The 23,617-nt window shown below is 43.8% G+C and overlaps 1 protein-coding gene across 7 annotated transcripts in view; it reads right to left on the reverse strand.

Moving 5' to 3' along the window:
• FKBP1B (FKBP prolyl isomerase 1B) overlaps positions 1 to 23,617 on the reverse strand; it is a 49,048-nt gene that overhangs the window by 3,558 nt on the left and 21,873 nt on the right. For 5 of the 7 annotated variants that reach the window (XM_083431885.1, XM_083431884.1, XM_083431887.1 and 2 more), the window contains exon 3: positions 15,778 to 15,825. The exons of 1 other annotated variant lie outside the window; for it this stretch is intronic. Coding sequence is in view for 1 of the 6 variants with exons in the window: in XM_083431882.1 (XP_083288008.1) it covers positions 15,778 to 15,825; positions 18,575 to 18,611 (85 nt within the window). In the remaining 5 variants the exon portion in view is untranslated. Of the gene's footprint in view, positions 1 to 15,777; positions 15,826 to 18,574; positions 18,875 to 23,617 lie in introns of those variants that run through there. One more of the 7 variants, XM_083431882.1, reaches the window with a different exon arrangement.

The following is a 23,617-nucleotide window of genomic DNA, read 5'->3' on the forward strand; positions in this document are numbered from 1 at the left end:
GGTGGAAACATGACAAAATGTTAGTTAAAACTAAAAGTTAGTTTAGGGCGAGACTGTGATTACCAGACTACCACTGCGTCACCCAGTGAGCTTTATGGCCTAGCAGGAATTTGAATCCTGGTCTCCCAGGCCCTAGTCCAACACTTGAACCATGACACCTTACTGGTCCATTCTACTTTGAAAGAGATCTGTGGCTGAGGGAGCCAAACACTCCCTCATCTGACCTTCCTGGCTAATGTCATTCAATAAACCTTTTCTCAAACATGGTTCCAATGCTAGACTTGAGCTGGCCTAGGAAAAAAGCATCTGGGGTGACAGAATGTGAAGTAGTAAGGCAGGAAAATTTCCACTCCACTCCACTCATCCACACATCCCTTCCTTGTAAGTGAATGGAGCATGCTTAATATCAAACACAGCAGCCCCCCCCCCCATCACATCTTGCTCAGCATATGACTAATTCCTTAGCTAATACTGTCTACTGATAATATGGCTGAAGGGCAGTCACACCTCAATTAAGGCTGAGATGCTTAACTGTACCAGATACAGCTGCACTGGTGACATGCTGACTCATCCCAGAAACTCAAATCTCAAGGATACTTGGGAAAAAAATTAATCTGCAAAGAGACAGAATGAACATCTGCCAAAAATCCAAATATAGCTGCAGCTGTTTTGAACCACAGTCTAAAGGAATGTAGGAACACAGACCTTTTTGCTTCTATTCTGAATACAGTGAGTACGTGCTTTACCTGGTCAGGGGAAGTTATTCACTCATGCTGTTTCCAGGTAAGATTCTCATTTTTGCAAATCTCAATTGCAATAAGAATACATTGTCGGTTGTGATTTTGGGAATGACTATTCTGCCACTTGCTATTAATAGTCCTTGCTGAGAGCCAATCAGCATTTTAACAACCCAATATGGCTTCGGCTTCTGAGTTGCTTGTCATCTCCAGCACAGACAGTCACCGAGTGCAAGTTTTTGCAAGGCTTGCAAGTTAAATGCTCCTGCTCATGTCCTCTTTTGATCCATGCAGCACGTAGGGACTTTACATTGAGCCTGTGCCTTTGGCTGCTTTGACAACTTTGCTTCAGAGACATCAACCAGCGATCCTGCAGCACTGGATAATGTGTCTGTAATTAACATTATGAGAGGCTTGGGACATTTAGGCGCTGAAAAGGGAATATGATGAAATTGGGTGGCGGCAGAGCTCGCTTTACAGAACAGGGTTTCAAATATTTCGCTAGGATGGTCAAAATATGTTTAACATTGCTGCGTTTTCAGTCCATTTGATATCACCTGCCCTTTATTTGCTGAAAAAGAGATTTTACTCTCCTCAGTTGTGTTCATATACACATAAACAATCCAACCCAATCTTTATAATGATCACTTATCAGCCACTAAGTTACAGTCAAAGAAATATGATTATAAATTGCAATTTACCGGTCATTATAAGAATATTAGAAATTAACAACATAGCAAAAGGGAAGGATATGTGTGTGCATTGTCACACATTCACAGTCATACTTAGAATGGATTATTGTGTGCTAGTATCGTTGGTAAGAAGATTTAATATAAGCAGTAAATGTAAACATAAACTGTGAACGTCCCACTACCCCAAGCAAATAAGTGAGGCAGGGGGAGAAGAAATAAGAGAGAGGTTGCAGGTCTCGTTCTGATGACAACATGTTGCCAAGCATCCCAGGAAGACTCAGGCATGCTTTCTTTGAAATACAGTGGTGCCTCGCAAGACAAAATTAATTTGTTCTGCGAGTCTCTTCGTCTAGCGGTTTTTTCGTCTTGCGAAGCAACCCTACTAGCGGCTTAGCGGATTAGCGCTATTAGCGGTTTAGCAGCTATTAGCGGCTATTAAAGGCTTAAGGGATTAGCGGATTAGCTGCTAAAAGGCTATTAGCAGTTTAGCGGCTTAGAAAAAGGGGGTGCGGAGCGAAAAAAAATCTCAAGACTCGCAAGACATTTTTGTCTTGAGAAGCAAGCCCATAGGGAAATTCGTCCTGCGAAGTGCATCGAAAAACGGAAAACCCTTTTGTCTAGCGGGTTTTCCGTCTTGCGAGGCATTCGCCTTGCGGGGTACCACTGTATTCCTGCATTTAGCCCAAGAAACAGGACACATTTGACAGACCACACAAACCTTGACTTAAATTGTTTTTATACATTATTTTCCCCATTTGGGGGGGAGATCAAGCTGGATTACGAAAAATCAGGAGACATGTAAAACCAGAAACTGATCATATAGAGGAGGAGGAGTTCAAAGAAACCCCTAGCATGTCAACAACACATGTGAGAAGTCTGAAGAGTCATGCCCCCCACTGCCCATTCTGCTCAATGTGCATTCAGCTAGGGAGAAGAGGAGCCCTATAGACATGCCTACATTTTTGCATGGAGTCCTCAAGGTAAGGGGATTCTGGGTTCTCTCACATGGAAGGGAACACATTGCACACACATTGGTAGCTGCTTACTTTGGGTCACTTCTCACATTGGCTGAATGCCTAGTGGGCAACACAGCCAGAGAACGCATCAACAATGGGCAAAGTTAACACACAGCTCCAGAGCCCTTCTTTCGCATGGGCTTTTAAAACGTGAATGGGTGCATCAGAACCTCTGCCTGCTATATAAAGATGGCCGTGTTGACACCTCCATATCCCTGGCCAGAACTGATCGTGCAAGGACTAGGAAGTCCTACCCACCCTGCACACGGCTCCCATTTAAATTTTAGTGATGGTGCTGATCCCTTGTTGGGGCAGGGGGAGTTTAACTCAGTCACACTCCCCTCCCATACTGAATCAGGGACAGGCCTATTTAACTATATGTGACACTGCTTTGTTCATGCATAGCTGCCATGAAATGACAAGTTGTGGCAGAGAAGTAAAGTTCCTTTGACCACTATGTTAATAATAATATAATAATAATAATAATAATAATAATTTATTTGTACCCCGCCCATCTGGCTGGGTTTCCCCAGCCACTCTGGGCAGCTTCCACAGAAACCAAAAATACACTAAAATATCACACATAAAAAACTTCCCTGAACAGGGAATGTTGAATCAAGCACCATGAATAAGCCACATAGCAATGAGCTGAAAACTGAGATAGTTGAAAGGCAATACCAGATTTTAAAGGGAAAGTATTTGTTATTTCACCTGCCAACTTGCCCTTTGCTCACTCATCTGTGAGGCCATTGGGTTGGGGCTGGGAAGAGGATGCGAGTATGGTGACAATGGAGGGAGCTGCCATCTTTTCTCTTGACACTGATAATGCCTACAGTCTGATCAACAAAGCTGAGATGCTCTTTTACAGCAGGTTTGTCTGGGCAAATCAGGCCTGAGTACCACGTCTGCAATCAAACCCACAATAATAGTAACAGTATTTTATTGATCCTCCCAGACTATGACAGCCTCCAGTTCTCTCTAGACCACATGCAGAAAACAATACCAATAACCAGCTGGACTGATAGTCCTCTAGTCTGATATCCATTTAACGTATCAACAAAAGTGGTTGACCGACAGTCTTGATTTGTTGTACACAGCGAACAAGCAACTGGGCACTTTAAAATGCACATGTTCTATGCACAGCTGATGAGACCAGTTAAATGGATGACACCTTCTATTGCAGCGTGAGCACAGAGTGGTAGTTTAGTGGTTAAGCAAATTATGAGGCTATTTCACCTTAAGCACTGGTGCAACATAACTGCCTAAAAAGCACAATCTGGGAAAGAGTTTAGTCACAATCAAGTCACCCAGGGGTCTCAGGTAAACCATGGTATCTAAGCCATAGCCCCTACTGTCTTCTGCAAGAAGGGGATAATATGATGCTACCTGAAAATGTTGTTGTAAGAAATATTGAGATAATGTATGGAGAATGTTTTGAAAACTCAGGACTATATTAATGTGAGGTATGAGTTATTGTTACTGAATACTGCTTGTGGCATGATTCAGAAATGTGATTTAACCCTTGCGACATTTTGCCTTGCTGCAATCTGTATTTTCATTTTTGTGGTTATAAGCAGCTGCTGCTCGGTTATTTATTTATTTGTCTAATGGATTCCTAGACGTGTAGGAGACAGTTACAAAGCCATGCAAGACACACACTTTAGGGTTTCAGGAAATCCTAATCTGCACTGCCAGAAAACATGATGTTATGGACCATGTTTTGCAAATATGCAAAAACTTTTGAAGAAGGAGCTACACTTTTATTTGAACCTGTCAAAATTAGAAAGTTCAGTCTTTTCCATTTCTCTAGATAATAATGTCAGTCAAAGCCACGTATCAGAGTCCTAGGTGGTCTATTGTTTCCTAGCTTTAATGCAATCTCTGGGTGGGTATATAGCAATTTCACCACACATACTCATGGACCTGATGAGGGCTTCCAATCCCCCTAACTATCTGACAAGATAACACAGACAAGCATGCTATCCTGAGGTTAGCAAGCTCACAAGGGGAGGAGGTGCTGGACATTAGGAAGGCAGGAGGGAGGCAAAGGGGAGCCAAACTTATCACTTTTGTATCTTACTTCTCACCCCAAGGAAGATCAGACCTCCATACAAACTTGTGAAGTAGTAAAGTTACCCCAAGATATATATAGCCATTTCCAGAGCTATCCTTTCACAAGCAAGCATTGGGAAAGAAAATACCCCCCCCCCCATTTGTTAATGAAACAATTGCTTTGATTCAATTCACACAGGAAGAAGAAAGCATGTTGTGTGGGAGATCTGTGACTGGATCTCTCAACACTGTGAATTGCATCCTTTTCACAGACAACGGTTTACCCAAGAATGAGACAAGGGTTTTGTGTAAGGAGTTACCATTGTCTTTTCGGCTTGCTAATAGGGAATACTGCTTGCATTGGTTTGAATGGGGAGCTAAAGGTGTCACTCAAAGGCTGACTGCTAATAGGGAATACTGCTTGCATTGGTTTGAATGGGGAGCTAAAGGTGTCACTCAAAGGTTGACTGGGCAATTTCATCCAGGCACTGAACAGACCCAAACCTGCTTAGCTTCAGTAAAATATCTTCGGGTTATGCTGCTGGCCTGGTTAAGAGAAGGAATGAACCATAGGATTACTGTTAGGCGGTCATGGGTCAATGCTGGCCCTTACTGGGCGAGTCTATTCAGAGGCTGCTTGAATGTCATCAACTGATAGATCACCAATACAACTTCTGCTTCATAATAACACCAATGCTACATTAGAAGACTGGCAGCTTCCTGAAGACAACAGGAATACAAAGACATTTTCAAATGACTAGGCTTCCCAAAATGGCTGCATACACATTTGCGGGAGAAGACAACAATAGTACACACTGTGGGTAGTGAAATACTAATTTTCTTATAATAATTGATTCACATTTGGGGGTGACATTCAATCCAGAAATTCACAAGCAGAAGGTGTTGTGTTGCATTTGTCTCATTCACAAAAATATTCTAGACTTGACATGAAGATGTTAAATCTATGGATCAGAGCTACTCTTATAATTCTCAATTAGCAATCTCTATCGCAGCTGCCACCCTTCCTGGTGCGTCTAAATTATACACAATTTCAGCTCATGTGCAAATCATCATTTCAAGCTTTGCTTGATTCGGAAAGGGGGGGGGGAGGTGTAACCACAGAACTCTGAAATGCCACCTGCCAACTAAATGGCAGATAAATATTTAAACAGCAGCCACTTCATGCTGGGAAACTTGGCATGGCTGTTGAAGACAATCAGCAGCACCACGACAGAAATGTGCATCCTGTATGGATTAGCTGAAGAGGCATGCTGGAGCAGGGCGGGGGGACTCTGACAAGAAAGACAGGATGGCGTGTGCTAAAATGGCAGAAAACAAAGTACTCTCTGGTTTACAGCAGTGGAAAAGCCTGCCTTGTGGAAATTCCTGCCTAGCTTAAAGAAAAAACATCAGTTATTACTGGGGATGGGGTAGGGGAGAATCTGCCCCAGGCAGTGAAAGAGGCCAAGATGCTTAGGTCTAGCTTTCACTGGCACAGAGCCATATATGCAATGAAAGGCTTAAGAGAACTTTCAGCTGGTGTCTCTGTGCCAACAATAGATATGAGCAGCAAAAATATTTACAGAACTAAAGTGGGATGAGACCAGAAGGTGGGAAGTCATGCTGGGGCTTAATATAAACAAGAGCACCATTCGAGAGCCTAGTTGTGACCCATGTTGGCTTACCTCAACCCGCGGGGAGTGTCTGCACAGGGAGCCCCGACAGATGGGGAAGAATGACTCAATCCAAAATTCATGTCACCTCCTAGCACAAGATCTCTTTTCACACATGCTGTTCTGCCCAGGCCACCCCTTGCCACAAGGGATATATTAATAGCAACATGTTCATACTGTACATATTGTAGGAACGCAAGCACTTCCATAGGAAGGGTGAAGTCAGAGCTGTAAAAACCAAAGCAAACCATTTTTTTTACTTGCACTTTGACGTGCTTTCGAACTGCTAGGCTGGCAGGAGCAGGGACTGAGCAACGGGAGCTCACCTGGTCGTGGGGATTCGAACCGCCTACCTTCTGATCGGCAAGCCCTAGGCTCTGTGGTTTAGACCACAGCACCACCTGCATCCCACACAAACAGCAATAAATGCCACTTATTAAAACTTATTAAAACAACAACAACACATGCACAAAATTAGGATTGCAACTTTTAAAACAGAGAAATATGTCAAATCAGCAGGTGCCAGTTTTAAATGACGACAACACGTTTAAATTAGTGGAGATGGGAGCTAAGATCACACTTTTAACAAGCTGGTCATGTAATGCTGCTGTAAAAACAGGGGATTAAAAACAAAATATTAAAGAGGGGGATTCAACAAGAGGTGGTGTGTTGCAAAAGGGTTGAAGCAGTGCTTTTCTTCCAGAAAAAAAAGGTGTGGGTAGTGCATACCCTTGAGTGCACCCAGAAAAAGCACTGGATTAAAGCAACTCAAGGATAACTATACTGCAAGAATGCAGAATGCTGGTTATTATGATGCTAAAAGCAATACAGTGGTACCTTGGGTTACATACACTTCAAGTTCCAGACTCTGCTAACCTAGAAATATTACCTCGGGTTAAGAACTTTGCTTCAGAATGAGAACAGAAATCATGCTCCAGCAGCGCGGCAGCAGCAGGAGGCCCTATTAGCTAAAGTGGTGCTTCAGGTTAAGAACAGTTTCAGGTTAAGAACGGACCTCCAGAACGAATTAAGTACTTAACCCGAGGTACCACTGTATAAAAATATGTGTTTCACAGGACCCTAATATATACATTCATTCCTAATATACATATACAAGTATTGCAAGATAAGCTTAGCCGACACAGAATTTTGCTCAGTTTCTGCACCATGAGAAATGCATGGTGACCACAAATTCCATAAAAGCACTAGCTACCTTTAAAACTGCAAAAACCCTGAAGACATATTATGTAATACATTGTTCTTCAGCAAAGCACAGCATCAAATACAAGGAACCGCCTCGGAGGTCCATGCAAAATATGATTCCCACTAAAAATACAACATTGCTTTTCAAAACTGGTTATATAGGAACACAATCCCCACCCACCCATTTTATCCTCCTCACAACAAAACCCAGTCAGGTAGGTTAGGTTGAAAGTTACTACAAAAATCTCTGTGGAGAGGATACTTGAATGGACAATGCATAAATAAACGTATTGCTTGAGTACTGCATATCAAACTTAAAAGAATGTAATACTGGACAAGTTACTGCAGCTATATGTTGTTCTTGTATTTACCTGAAAATCAATAAAAAAATTTGGATTTTTTTTTTTAAGTTACTGGCCCAGGATCATTCAGTGAGCTTAATGGATCAGAAGGGGGGGGGGATCACCCCAGGACTCCCAGCTCCCACAATCCATCATTCTAACCACTACACCACACCATAGACAGAAGGACAATAAAGCCTATTCCTTCTTATTGTTTGTTTAATCCAGGGTTCCCCAAACCTGGGTCTCCAGCTGCTTTTGGTCTACAATTCCCATCATCTCCAACCACTGGTCCCGCTAGCCAGGGATGATGGGAGTTGTAGTCCAACAACAGCTCGAAACCTATCTTTGGGAAACTCTGGTCACAGAAAAAATGGCAATGAATAATTTCCACTATCTGCCATGTTGATTGTCCATGCTCAGAAACAAAAAAATGTCCCATTCATTATTTTTTTAAATTCCCCAACCCCAAACACAGCTAAGAAAGTGAAAATGACGATGAAAATGATGGATTTTGCAGAACTGGATAGAATGACAGGAAGAATTAGGAATTGACGAGATCAGAGATTTATTGAAGAATGGGAAAAATTCTCAGAATATATGCATAATTTAAGTGAAAAACAAATAATGCTTGTAACGTTCAGAGAAGCTTTGTAAAAATGAAAGTTAAAATTATGGATTGAAAGCAGATTTAATTTAAGAAGTAGATATGAACCAAGAAATGTGTGGAAAATTGAGAAGGGAAGGAGTACCAGCCAAGTTGAGGGAAGTCAAAAATGAGAGAATGGTTTTATAAATTGTTTGAATTGTATTAATTTGTCTTATTTGTAAACTGAATAAAAATTATATTTTTTTATTAAAAAAAAAGAAAGTGAAAATGACGGCAGGATCAGAACGATTCTGTCTCATTCCTGTTGGCCAGTATTAACTTCCCTTGTTCTACTGACTCAGTACTTCTGTGTGCCATATTAGCAGCTGTCCATGCTAGCTCTTCAGGATGAGAGACAGATTGATGCACCAGGAGATACTTAATCGCACCAGTAATTATTCACATGTTATCACCTCTGTGACTTATTTCCAATCACACATAGATACATTTCACGCTGTGATATATTTTTCACACATAGGCTGCCCCGATGGAAAGAGCATAAGGGACAGCTGCCAGCTCCACAGCTAGAGAGGCCTTCTGTCTTCTGGCAGGGTTCCTGTACACTGAAACAGCTGCACAGACAGGCAGAAATCCGGCAGGTACAGTTTTACGCGGCAAGGAGACGTAACGAAAGGGGAATCGGCAGCCGCTGAACTGTGCCTCGCATGCTGCTGTTCAAGCCACCCTGACAACGTTGCAACCTTATCCACAGCTCGCCCCCGGTATCTCAAATGTTACAGCAGCATCAGGACTGATTGCTTAACACTGTCTTTCGCACTTACAATGTCTGATACAGTATCCAGGTCTAAAATAGAACTTGGATGTGATGTGGTTAATCAAACCAAACACAGTTGGTGCAGGGCTGGCCCCAGACATTTTGCTGCCTGGGATGTAATGGCATGTGCTGCTTCTCTCCTCGCCCCCCCACCCGCCAGCTCGAGGGGCACAGCACCAAAGGCTTGCCAAGTCATTTGGCACCAGTGGTAGAAAATCCCACATTTCAGGAATAAAAACACAACTCTTATTCATTCATTCGTTCGTTTATTCAATTTCTATCCTACCCTTCCTCCTGAAAGAGCCCAGAGTCACAAATATATTGATGATGATGATGATGATGATGATGATAACAGTTATCCCAGAGTGCCCAGGAAGGGTGTACTTTAGCCATCAAATGCCTGGGTAAACAAGAATGTTTTTAAATTTCTCCTGAAAGTCAATAATGAGACACATGTCACTGGAAAAGGCACTCCACAAATGGAGAACTGCCACCGAAAAGGCTGTGTTACAGGTCAATGCCTGCCAGGCAGCTGCCGGTAGTGCAAGCGTCCAAGATGGTTGATGCTGGGGAAGGCACTCTTTTTATGTAGGTTCCAAGCTCTTTAGGGCTTTGTCTACTAGTACTAACACTCTGAATTGGTCCTCACTGGCAGCCAGTGCAGCTTTCAGGACTGGTGACACAGGTTCCACTGGGTTGCCCCACTTATCATCTGCAAGAGCTGCAGCCTCTGGGCCCTCTTCAAGGGCAGCCCTACATATAGCCAGTAGCCAAGATGGGAGCTCACCAGAGCATGAGCAACTGAGCTATCACAGTAGCTGGAGAATCAGCTTAAATTAGGCATAAGCACTCCTAGTTACAGAAGTCACTTGAGACCCTACTGACAAGTTGGAATCCAGAAGTACTTGTTTCTTCAGTGGGGAGCTGCAAACCTTCCAGAACAGGTTGCACACCTAATTGCTGGACATGGGAATCACCCACCCACAGCGCTTCTGCCTTATTGGGATTCAGCCATAATTAATTGGCCCCGATCAGCCCTTCACTGCTTCCAGACACCTGTGAAACACCTTCATGGTCCCTCCTGATTGTGATGGAATGGAGATAAAGCTGTGTGTCATCAGCACATGGGTGACACTGTGTTCCAAATCCCCAGGTGACAGCTCCCGACGGTTTCATGTAGATTTTAAATAGCTCAGGAGACAGAACAGACACTTGTGAGACATCAGAGTCCAGAGCCACTGAACTGAGCAACAACCTCTGATTACTACTTTCTGGTAGCAATCCTATGGGTAGCAGCAGAACTACAGTGATACGTTACCTCCAGTTTCCACCTCCTTGTGTTGCTCCAGAAAAACACTATGGTCAATGGTGTCAAAAACCACTGAGATGTCTAGGAAAACTAATAGGTTCACACTACCCTGTTTTACTCCATTTGAAGGTCATTTATAAGGGTGACTAAGGCTGATTCAGCATCCAAACCGGAAAGGATCTTGATAATACACTTCTTCCAGGCACACCTGCAGAACTAAAGTCGGGATATTCTCCAACTCCTCACCAGATTACTTCAGACAGCTTAGTCAGGGAGGTGGTTGGGCAGTAGGGAGGACAGTATACCAACAAGACTTGCCTCCCAACACCACATATAAACCCTCCCATCCAGTTCCCAGATGGACTGACCACCTGGGGAGAATGATAAAACTTTTATGGATCACTACCCTGTCCCCTCCACGTCTCTCTAACCTTGACTGAACCTGTACCTTCATGACACCTAAAATGAGCTGCCTGAGTAGCTACTCCACTCTACCTCATGGTAGGGTTTGGCCCTATGAGAAAAACTTCAGCCTTCACCTTCCATAGAAGACAACTAGACCTAATCTTCACCAAAGAAATTAGTTTCTTGGTAGTTGATTCAGGCACAATCATGCTTACAGTTGCAGAAGCTCAATAACATGGCTCACTCACACATATATACATCCAGGGCTGGTTCAAGACCACAAAATGCTTCCCTCCACCAGGGAAGAAGGAATGAGTGATGATCTACATCAGGAACAAGGCGGTAATAAAGATCTACACTAAGAAAGAAGTGGGAATAAGGATCTACTTTAGGTACGAAAAGTGGGGGAAGGCCTACTTTGGGGGGAAAGGGTGGGAGAAGACCAAGAGTGCCTCCTATCCACCAAGAGGCCGCTCTAGAGGCAGCACTGATGGGGGGATGCCAAGGAAGAGGCAGATCTGGCCTCCAGAAAGTGTATCACAGGTGTCGCTGACACTGAAGCAGTGACAGCAGCCGTGGGCAAGGCATTCCTTGGAGGCTGGATCTGCTGCCACTGTGAATCCTGCCACCCAAGGTGATCACCTCACCTTGCCTCATGGGTGTGGTCAGCTCTGCATGCGTCTCAAAGCAATTTACAAGCATACCATACAACCAGTTTAGAAACAGTACAAAAGACAACTGAAGAGAGGTTGGAAAAACAATTCAAAATGAACACCTAAGGCAGAGCCCTTTTCATCCAGCTGGAAAAGCTTGTCAAAACAAAAATGTCTTCAACTATTTCCGGGAAATACAGTGAGTGGATGCCTCTCATATCTCATCAGGGATGCTGCTCCACATGGTTTATCATGCTGCATATTTCCCTACCTTCCTACCCTATTATTGGTGGGAGGGGAAATTATTGCTGAGACAGGGAAAGTTTTGCTACACTATGATGAGGGAGAGGAAGCCTGAGACACAGTTGCTGCTTGGAATATTCAGAAGATACTTGGTTAGACTCAGAAGACATTTATGGAGTGAAAGACATGCTACTCTGTACTTAATGCAGTGCAGAAATAACTTACATTATTTCAGGAATACAGAACAGAAACTGGAGGAAAAGAAACAACAAGGAAAAGAAACCCACAACAACAGGAGCCAGTGAACAATCAATGAGTACTCTCACTTACAAAATATTGCCAGAGTTGTCTATTTTGAACAAAATCAATTTAGCCCAAGGTGCCTTTCCATAATGAACCATTCACAGACAGTGGTCTGCAATTACTTTCTTTTTTGGTGGCACAATCAATAAACAGTAACGTTTTCTAATAAAGTTGCCTTCCTTACAATTCCTAATTGGTTGCAATTGATGAGCAATTTCCCCCCATTAAAGTCAATGTCTATGCTTGGTGGCTCCTTTTTTCCAATCTTAAGTGCACCGTCCCATTTCCACATCAGCTTGCAGCAATCCTTTTTAAACTCTGGACAAAAATATATACAGACTGGGGTGTAACAGGGTAGGGCATACTTATGTGTGCTCCACCAATGCACACAGGGTCTGGGAACAGAACCCCCGCACAAAATGGTAGCCGCCTGTATGTATTTTGATGTACGTTTCTCCCACACATTTTTGTATGCAATTTTGCCTCGTAAATACATTTTTGCACAGAATTTTTAACAACACTTATTTTTGCACAGTATCAAGTAATATATGCTTTTCTGTGTGTGCACCCTTTCCTGTCAAATAAAGATTTGGCATTTTTAATGTTTGGCTGGTTAGCTGCATTGCAAAATTCAGGAAAAAATGTGAATTCCTGTCACACTCCCATGGGGGCCAGGAGATATAAGTCTTTCACCAAAGCATTCACTAAGGATACCATTGAGGGAGTGCAGTGTAGTGCAGTGCAAAGAAACTGGGGACAAACACAAGGTTCAAAACATGATCCAGAAACAACCCTTCCAAGATCAGTTAACACAGGGTGTCCCAGCACCATGTAGCTCAGCAATCATAGAAGACTAGGTTTAGGAACGAAGAGCCTTTCCTCCAGCAATTGGATGGCTCAAGAGGGAGACCTTTAATACTACAGACTCCTAAACTACATCCTTACCTCAGCAGCCGACAATGAAGCAGTTTTGGGGATTATTTACTCACAGGGAGACACCCGCACTCACAACCCAAGGTCCATAGATGTATGCTATGTTGCTGCTCTTTGTCTCAAATCTTTTGGTTTGGGCATTCTCGAGAACTCTGGAGGGTGACTCCACCTCTTCCTCTGCTCTTCGGCAGGGCTCCCCACCACCAGGAGGCCCCTCAAGGAGACCCTTAGCACTGTTTCCAAGGGACCCTGCCTGCTCCTCAACACCCTTGACCTGTGTGGAGTCTGAGCCATCCTTTCAGGACTCGGTGTCTGGTACCAAGTCAGTGCCAGGCTTGGCAATTTCACAGCAGCATTTCCGTTCTTACGTGAGTTCAGGGACTACAATTTAGGTGTGCTCAAATGGAATGAATTTCTACTTCATCCCTACTCAGAAGTTCTGCTGCGCCTATGTGTCTTACTATGGAGTTATGTGTGTTTACAGCCAAAGGGTTTTTGAAAAGCACACACTCCATCACCATCAACAGAGTTTCCTGTATTGGACTTTACGATTAAAATGGTGGCAAATAACACAAGATACCTAAACATGAAAGAAGAAAAAGGTTATTTATCCAGAAGATTTCTGTGAACTCAAGTATGCTGAATAAACACAGCAAGCTGCTGAATACAAAGGTCACTGGATTAACATGGCAGCAGATTTACAAAAAATCAAGTTGAGTTTTACTTATCCAAGTAATTGTTCACCTGTCAAAGTATGAGTCACAAAAGAAGTAGTAACAAGCACCATGGAACTGAACAAATTCACCCATGCTGCCACATTTCTATAAAGATGTTCAGAGTAATGTGGCTTAAATATGTGGTTAATAATAAATTGGTATCTCTGCATTTTGGGTTGGTTTCCCTGCCCCACTTTAAGGAAATTCTAGGATGGTAGCCATGTAGCCTGAAGTCTTCTAGTCTGCTCCTTCTTTCCATTACCAGAATGGTGATAAATATATCATCATAGTCATCTCAAGGGAGAGTTATTTTTTGCCACTTCTTGCAAGTTTCTGCCAGTTATTGCAATTATTAATGGCCACAGCAGCCAAGTTTAGCTTGCTTTACAGTGGTTCTCAGAATCAAGAAAAAAAGCCGGCTAAAAAAGGATTATAGGATCATAGTACAAGAGTTGGGTCTTTGTATAACTCCATCAGTAATGACATCTCAGCATCACACACATACTATTCTCCAGCTATGTCAGAAGTGAGGCACCTCCTCCCAGATCATCAGAACTTCTGCTGCATGGAGACAGCACTCAGATACCTTTTTGGAGAACAGTTCTTAATCTTTACTGACTCTGAATGAACCCAGTAAATACAACAGTAATCTATGGATCATTTCCAAATCCCAATTTCATTCTGTGCTGAGTCAGTGATTTTGGTAATAAGAACAAGCAGTTAAAGGCACACAATATAAAAATGGAAGGAGGGGGGCTCACCTACTTTAAAAAAACCCAATTTCATTAAGAACCTAACAACTTTAAGCAATGCTTAAAAACACTCCTCTTTATGTCAACATTTGTCAAACACGAGATATGGTTTGCAGTGGCTTTACATGACAGAAGTCCTCTTCTTCCCTTAGTGACATGGTAATTTTCAGTTGTCTCACAAGGACACCCTTGCAGAATTGGGCTGCAAAACTCAGAACTGAGCAAACTTCACCACCTTCATATTGTCTTCTGCCAAGTAACGTTCCACAAGATCTGTCTGCGAAGCAACTGTCTGGAGGTGGGGTGCTTTTCTCTGTGTGCCACATTATAATGGCAGAATTCCCCCCCCCCCCATCATCTGGATCTACCTGCAGTTTTGAATTTTGCACCTTTTCCCAAAAAAACCACTGGTGTACATTCAGCACAATGCAGCTTCCTGTTTTCTGCCATTGCAACAATCACAGTTCACAACCACACATGCAGAGCTTGCGTGCAAAGAGCTGTATGTGCATGATGGCTGCTCCTCACAGAAAAGCCAGCTCTTACTCAGTGCTGCAACACTATCAGCAGCAGTAACAGAGGTGGGAACAGACAAAGGGGGCTCTGCAATCTCTGTGGGCTACTACCTGCACACACACCGTCCCCCAGGCACACACATTAAAATTGCCCTACCCACTAACATGACACTCCACTTCTTCATGCTGATTTTCTTTTAACATTCTGCTTCTTCGGACTGCCTCAACCACACCCCAGATTCTTGGGTTCTACCCTTTTTAATGCTGGGGTCTGCCCTGTAGCCTATGGTCATTTGAAAGAGAGTCCCATATTTCAGGTTGTGATTACAGGTGAGTCCCAGCTCTTAGTAAGCTGAAGACCACTGCACCCGAACACTGATAGGCTTTCTAGCTGCTCTCCACAAATAACATCATAAGTGTTCAGTATGTACTGAGCAGTAGAGGAAAGGGTAAAAAAACAGCAAGGCAGGAGTGGAGTCATTTGTGCTGTACTGAAGAAATCAATCTTCTGCTTTGCTTTCTGTAGTGATGACAACATGAATAGCTAGACTACAACCTCTGGTCCTTTTTATGAAATGGGTGGGGAGAGGGAGAGAAAAGCTAGAAGGGTCAGGGTACTTCTTTTAGTTAAATAACCTGAGCAACAATTATCCAAATTCATGTAAATCAATAGCATTTTGGATAACCTGAATGCCGTTATACAAAGATGTAGGACATCACGAATCAGTATGGAGAAATGAATATGGTTGGACTGCAAACGGAAAATAACAATCTGAAAACACAAAATAGTCTATTCATAATGGAACTTACCTGTATAATGGACCACACATGTCTGGCCTTTCTTTGGAAATGTCCTTCCTGTTTAAAAACATGAACAAACGCATACGTTAAAAATGCTGTTGAACATCCTTTTAGAAAAGCGGATGTTTAAAAAGAGTCAAAGCAGAATAAACTCATTCATATCGAAACCTACATTAAATACAAGATAAAATGGAAATTGAATAATTTGGGTTTTCTGTGTTAAAAACACTGACCAGTGTAAGAAAAAAAAGGTGCAGAGGCAGAGATGGTGTCATGTAGTGTGGATGACATTGTAATCACATACCTGTAGCTGATGCTGGTCTCACCCTCCCACAGAGTGGCTTATATGTGCAATTTGGAAAGCAGGGGGAACAGATTTCAATTTTCAGTGACCATCAATTTAAACAATACAATTGGGATCATTCCTTTACTACTGACCCTATGAAGCCTCAGACATGGGAGAGTCTAAAATAAATAGTGTGGTTTTTTAACTAAATGACAACCATGCCTAAAGAAGGCCCACAAATATGATTTCAAAGAGCAGTGACCAAAAGCTTGATTTCGGCCAGCTTCTAGTTTGCTTCATCACAGGACCATTTTCAACAAAGTTATTAGTGACACAGGGAGGCAAACGGCACTAGAATGTGCCTCATACTGGGATCATGATGCCTTCCACTTTGCCCCTGTAAAATCCTTTTGCTGAACATCTGGTCCACAGGGGATACACTTACTTTGTAAGTAGGAAATGAGACAGCTTAGTTTTGATCGGCTACCTTGAGAATGAAAGAGCAGTCCTGCTCATTCAGACCAAAGACCTAGAATAATAGAATTTTAGAGTTGGAAGGAGACCCGAGAGTCATCTAGTCCCCTGCAATGTAGGAATATTTTGCCCAACGTAGGACTGGAAGATATTTCAAAAAGTTCCAAAGTTGTTGAGCAAAAATAAATAAATTGGAGCTATTTTTTCAGGTAAATCATCAGCAATGACACTACCAATATGACTTGCCATGCGTCCGGATTTCCCTGGACATTTTTAGCGATTTCTGCAACAGACACTGTTTCCGAATGCGGTATTCCGGCTATGTCCAGGAAATTCCAGAGGTATGGCAACCCTACTTGAACCCACAATCCTGAGATTAAGAGTCTCATGCACTACTGACTGAGCTATCTAGTCAAGCATGGTGGCCAATCAGATGTCCCAGGGAAGCCCACAGGCAAGACAAAAGGGCACTTATTCACCTGCCCAAATCTGTAGACTATTGTCCACAATAATTACATTCACCAGACAGGGGCTATAAATCTGGTGAAACTGAAGAGTTATGGCTGGCTGAACACGCTGTACCATTTTAGAATGAGCAGAGCATTTGAGGTTTTACAGGATTCTTCCTCTGTGCTGTGAGCTGGGCTAAATTGCCATCGTTCTATTGTATGTTCTCAAACCAAGCTGCACCCACGACGAAGACTTCTTCAAAGTCAATGTCTGGCTAATGGCTAAGTGGCACACATTTCCTTCATGGCAAAAAGCTATCTCCACATGTTACTGTCAGCCACAAAACCCTGCTAATTCCCATTCACTGATCACCCCCACCCCGTTACAACAGGAGTTCTTTGCTTTGCTAGCTCTGCAGTTGCAGCAGTGGTCTGTTCAATAAGAGCCTTCTCCAGGTTTTCACAGAGGAGCAAGCCTGAAGCCTTGTCTCTCTCCTGAATGGAGAGGCTCACATTTTAAACAGGGAAGTGCAGCGTACTATAATTTGCTCTTGTTACTAAATTACTTCACTGCGCTTGGATTTATGCAGCTGTCAGCAAATGCCATTTAAATATCCCTAATCGCTTGTGGCTGCCGATGCTGCTGCCAAAGAAGCAGAAGACTGCAGCCCACCGATCCACAGAGCCCTCTGGGCATTTTCCCTCATTATGTTGCTCAGGACAGGCACCCTCCACCATATTCTAAGCCAGGGAGTCTCAAGTTTCCCCCCACCTGACAGCAGGAAAACACCGCTCCCATCCTCCACCATATATATATGTATATTTGCATTTAGCATTTTTTCACGCATTTTGCATTTTAAAATTCCTGTTCCGAACATCCTGTAGGTTCCACTTTCTCCGATCCTGCCTGATTCAATCTCCTGAGACAGCCAGAGAAAGAGACAGTCACCTACCCATTCAGCCCTCTCTGACCTCAAATATCCCTCTGAAATGATAGGAAATCCGATCCCTTCGTCAGCCGCAGTTGGGCTGAAATATACTTTACAAGCTTGGCAAGGTGGACAAGAGTGATGGCCAAGGCAGGAGAGAGCCAAAGAGCCACAGGGTACTGACCAGGGTGTGGAGAGCAGGAGGACGCACTGCACCTCAAATAAGGTACCCAGAAACCCTGAACACGCACCTGCGTTGCACTGAGCTGGCCCTCAACAGCTCCTTCAGTGGAGCATGAAGCTCTTAAATCTCAGAGTCGTGGGTTCGAGTCCCACGGTGGGCAAAAGATTCCTGCATTGCAGAGGGCTGGACTAGATGATCGCTGGGGTCCCTTCCAACTGGACAATTCCAGAACCGACGTTGCTCCACCGTTACCAGGAGCACCCCTACTTGGTACCACTCCCTGGCCAAAAAAACTCCCCTTCCAGTTCACTCATCGCCTTCTCCCAACCAAATCTCTCCTCTTCTGAGCAGCCAGAGGCTTCACCACCACCACCGCCCTCCTTTCCCCCATAGGCACCCAGCTCCGCCTGCAGCTGCTTTGCCCTGCCGCCCCTCTCTTCCCCGCGCCCCTCAGCCCGAACCCGCAGCGAGGGGGGCACCGCACCGTCTCCCGGCGTGATGGTCTCCACTTCCACCCCCATGGCCGCCGTGCTCTCGACGCGGCGCGCTCCCGCTTGGCAACCTGCTCCGCGCACCACGCGCCGCCGTCCACCTCGGCCGGTCCCGGCTTAGCGAGACCCTCCAGCCGGCGCATAGCTCCCCGCCCCTCTCCGCAGCTGACGGACAAGCGCCTCCGGAGCTGCCCATCAGCCCACCGGGCCAATGGAAAAGTGGGGAGGGGGGCTGCAGGCGCCGCCGTCGCCCAATCCCCCCGCGAGGTGGCTGAGCGGAAGGCAGGGCGAAAAGCCTTCCGTGGGGAGGAGCTGGGCGGCGGAGTAAGAGGGCGGGGGACCGCGCTGCGAAAAGATAAGGCAGGCAGGCAGGCAGCGCAACTTGCGGAATGACTGCAGTCCTGTTTTCTTGCGGGAAGCAGGCGCTGCTCCTTTGGCAGCGCAGAGCCCGGCTTGTCAAACGCGTGCGTGGAAACGGCTCCGCATTTTAAGTGGAGGTTGGGTGGCTATATGTCATGTGAGATCCCTGCATTGCAGGTGGTTGGGCTAGATGATCCTCGGGATCCCTTCCAACTCCGTGAGCCTATGATTCCAATCTAGGGCTTTTATGCACTTTTTTTTTTAAACTTTACTTTGCTCCGTTTCATGCTGAGTATCAAGCCCCATTTCATAGGCAGAGCGCTAAGGTGCGAAGCTGCTCCTATACGAGGCTGGTTCTACTCAAGGGCCCCATCTCCCCATATGAACCAACCCAGACCCTGCGATCTTCCTCGTGTGCTTCCTCCACAAGAGTTCTGGAGGGGTAAAACAAGAAGGGCCATTTTCTGAAGTGTCCCCCATCCCCTGTGAAATGCTCTCTCCAAGGAGGCTCACCTGGCACCTACATTAAATATATTTAGGCGCCAGGTGAAAACATTTCTCTTCAACCAGGCATTTGGCTGATTAACATTCTGTGGGCTTTAAAATGTGTGAATGGGGGAGGGACGGGTTACTGGTTTGCTTTGCTTTTGTTTTATTATGTATTTTGTGTTTCCATTCTGTATTTTTATGTTGTGGACTGCCCTGTGATCTTTGGATGAAGAGCGCTATACAAATTTTAAAAATAAATAAAAATACCACAGAGTAAGGATCCAGGCCTACCAAACAGAACTGAAAAAGCTGCAACCGCGAGACTCGCTTCCAGAGAAACCCTCTCTGCAATCCTGCCTGCAGCCTCAGGAAATAAAGCAACAAGGACCCTGCAGCTATCATTATACTGGACAAGAATAGAAATGAACCTGTAGAAAACAGGGGTGTTGTTTTTTTAATAGGGAGGCACCATTGCTCAGCGGTAAAGGCAGCAGCTTTGACTGCAGAAGGTCCCTGGGAAAGATCCTTCCAGTTGCAGAACTTGGGGTCTCAAATTTCAGCAGCGCCCCCCTCACACTCAATTCTAAAACATAGTTTGCATCTCTGGCGGAGTCCCCAAGGCTTCATGCCCAGTGCAATTGAATCAGTTGCATTCCCCTACATCTGCCTCTAATCCTCTGCCTAAGGCCCAAAGAGCAGATGCTTGGTGAGGAAAAGCCTTAGCTCAGTGGTGGAGCATTTGTTTTGCATGCAGAAGGTACCAGGTTCAACCTCCAAGGGCATCTCCAGGTAGGACTGGGAGAGACTTCCGGTCTGAAGCCCTCACGAGCCACTGCCAGTCAGTATAGCGCCAAATTGGAACAAATGGCAACAGATTGCTGTTTGTTCCGATTTAGCACTAAAGAGCAGGTTTTCTGGGGGAAAGCAATGGAAAGGCAAAGCAACTCAAGCAGATCCATACCTAGAAAGCACAGAAGTGGAAAACTGCTCAGATCCATGCTTTCTAGGCACAGGGCAAGCGGAAGTGCGGATGAGCCCTAAGTGTAAAGCAGTTTCCTAATAAACTGAGAAAGGAGCTCTGCTGGAACAAATCAAAGGTTCATCTAGTCCTGCATCCCACAGCAGCTAACCAGAAGTGTCATGGAATTTGGATAAGGGATGTAGCTTGGATGCATTTCACAACCCCTGTTTGAAGTATTGGTGCACACTATTTATGATTTCTTTTTTTAAAAGAGGAGGCTATCAATGGCTGATAATCCTAAAGGCAATATACTGCCTCCATGATCAGATGTACTGCACCTCTAGATGCCATTTGCTGGGGGACAACATCTAGACAAAGCATCTGACTGGCAATTAAGGAAAACAGGATACTGAATTACACAGATCTTTGGTCTGATCCAGCTAGACTTTTTGTATGTGCTTACGTTCTCTAACCAAAGGTTTTTCAAGGTTAGAATTGCCATATATATAAGAAAGCAAAATGCACAGAATCATATGGCAATATCAGGCTTCATACAATTCCTAAGCACAATAGGACTATAACAACTGTATAAAGAAAGTGACATATATATGTAATAAGTGACTAAGATTTCTGCCTTCACTATTTACAAAGAATTAATGCTGGAAATTTTCCCAACCCTTCTCTTGCTAGTTTAATTTAATTTTCACTAAATCAATTAAAGAAACAGCCCATAAAATCACTCTGTTTTATTCTTACTTCTTTTAAATCACTGTCCAGGAAGATTTACTTTAATATATACTGTTTACTTGCAAAAAGGGTTTGGAAACAAATACTTTCATTCCTCCATCCAACCCCCCCCACCCCCAGTTCAGTAATTTAATACTGTAAGGTTTTGAGGTCCTCTCGGGGTCTGCCCCTGGCACTCTTAAGTGGTAGAAAGCTTTGAGACAGATCCAACCCAATACATTTTGCTGGCTGGGGTGAAGGACAAGACGACAGCTCCCTCCCTTTCCCTTCCATGTACTGAAGCCCGTTAGACTTGCGTTTGGATATTCCTTCAGCCCTGGTGATGGGACAGTATCAATCACGACATTAGGGCAGCAGGCTAGCTTAGGGGCTGGAGAGCAGGTCACATAGCACAAATAGCTATGTTTTTCACCTCACTGTTGCCGCCTGCCCATCACCACCTGCCACTTGAGGCAGATGCTTCACTCTACCCAATGGTAGGGCTGGCTCTGCTTTAAGAGACAGTGAAAGGAAGGAGATTAGATAGGATGGAAGCCCTCCATTCCTCCAGGAGCTGTTGGCTCCACACATGCAGAATGAACTGGCATGGGAGCACTTTTTGACAAGCAATCCCCCTCTCCCTTATTTAGATGATGTAGTTCTTTATGGGGAACTGGCTTCAGGCACCACACCCACTGGGGTAAAACTCTGTATTACAAAGATGTCTGCAAATGTGGCATGAAGGCTGGCAACATCAACTCCATGATGCCTGGAGACAGTCAGGTCATGTATGCATAGCAGTGATCAGAGGAGGAATGACCACTGGGAGGAGCTTCATCCACCCCAGCTGCAACAAAACATGTCTCCCCCCGTATCGGTCTCTACAGCCACAGAAGGCCCTGTAACCTTTCAAGTTTGACATCGCCCCCAAGGCGCACTATGCCAACAATTTATGTGGAAGACAACAGCACCATCTGCTTTGCTTAATGTCTGAATCAACTTGCAAGCACTGAGTCATTTATTGGTGCATTTGGATTTCTTTCAGCATGTCCAGTCTGTGACAGACAGACAGACAGACACACACACACACACACACACACACACACCCTCCAAGGGTAAAAATGCTGAGAAAATAATTTGGATGTGAGAATGCTCTCTCAAGTATTGTATTGCAATATGTAACCTACAGAGTGACATAGTTTTGATAGCCCACATTCTGCACAATGCACAGACACACACACAAAGTATTGTGCAGAAGTGGGGGCCTGAACAAAATGTGTTTGCTTTCAAGTTCTTTTGTAACTTCACAAAGAGATCAAGGCCAAGCTATGGAAATCATTGTAACAGCCCTTAATAAAAAGGAAAGTGTCTAGCTTAATTTACAAGTCAAGGCTGCAGTCTGATACATAATTTACTGACAAGCAGCCCAATGTGTTGAGGTTTTGTGTATTGGGCTTATATTATTATTATTATTACATTATTATTATTATTATTATTATTATTATTATTATTATTATGCATTGTTGCTATATTTCACCTATGCATTATTTTACACATGTGATACTGTATCTTTGAACTGAAATTATGTTCACAATATTTTTTGTGAATACATTAAAAAAAACAAGAAATAAAGATTTCAGGTAAAAGGAGGAGGAGGGTTGAAGTACTTCTCTACATTTCTGTGAAATATTGGTAGTATTCAGCTGCTGTATTGGTAGTATTAAATTTGAAGTTGCAACAAGGTTTATGAGATCTGAGCCCAGCTTAGCCAGGGGAACCAGGTCATCAGTGTATGCCACAAATAACTAAAACCATTCAAGTATTTTGTGAACAGGGAACTTTTTCAGACATGTCTGTTAAAAGGCTGCTGCTGCTTTAATTGTGCCTGTGAAACTGTCAGAGGCGCCATCTGGTGGCTGTTTTTACTTTTGTGAATTGATGTACTACTCCAGCCAAAGATACAGAATTGATGTACAAGCCATAACGGGATCTTGGATGAAGTGCATTTCATTTGGAATTCCTTCTGCTCTGTTGTGGGAAAGAACAGCCTAACTGCTGCACTGGGTGCCTTTTGTGTCAGTTAGTGGGTACTTTCAGCTCTATGATTCTATGAATCTATTATTCTAAATAAGGTCAGCAAGATGGGAGGCAGTTGAGGCAAGGGAGTAAATAAAACATGGACAAGAGATGAACTGCACTGCTTTGAGTTGGCTTCTGCAATACCTTATTCATAGCAAGAAAGAAATTCATTGCAAAGCCTTGCATCTTTTAATCATACAGTATTGTGAACATTTATTTCTTGTACTCCTAAATGCTGGGATTCAGCACTCAAATGCGTGAAATAAAACTAATAAAGATAACAGTGCTTCTGAGCATGTGCAGAACACATTTCCTTCACCAGAAAGTAATCACAGGTAGCCCATAAGCATCTTTAATTACCATCAGTGCTTCAAGATAGTATGACTCAGGCTTAAGGCCCAGGTTTTCTCTTTTTATGACC

Source organism: Podarcis tiliguerta (assembly GCF_965153285.1).
Source record: "Podarcis tiliguerta genome assembly, chromosome: 3".
NCBI lineage: Eukaryota > Metazoa > Chordata > Lepidosauria > Squamata > Lacertidae > Podarcis > Podarcis tiliguerta.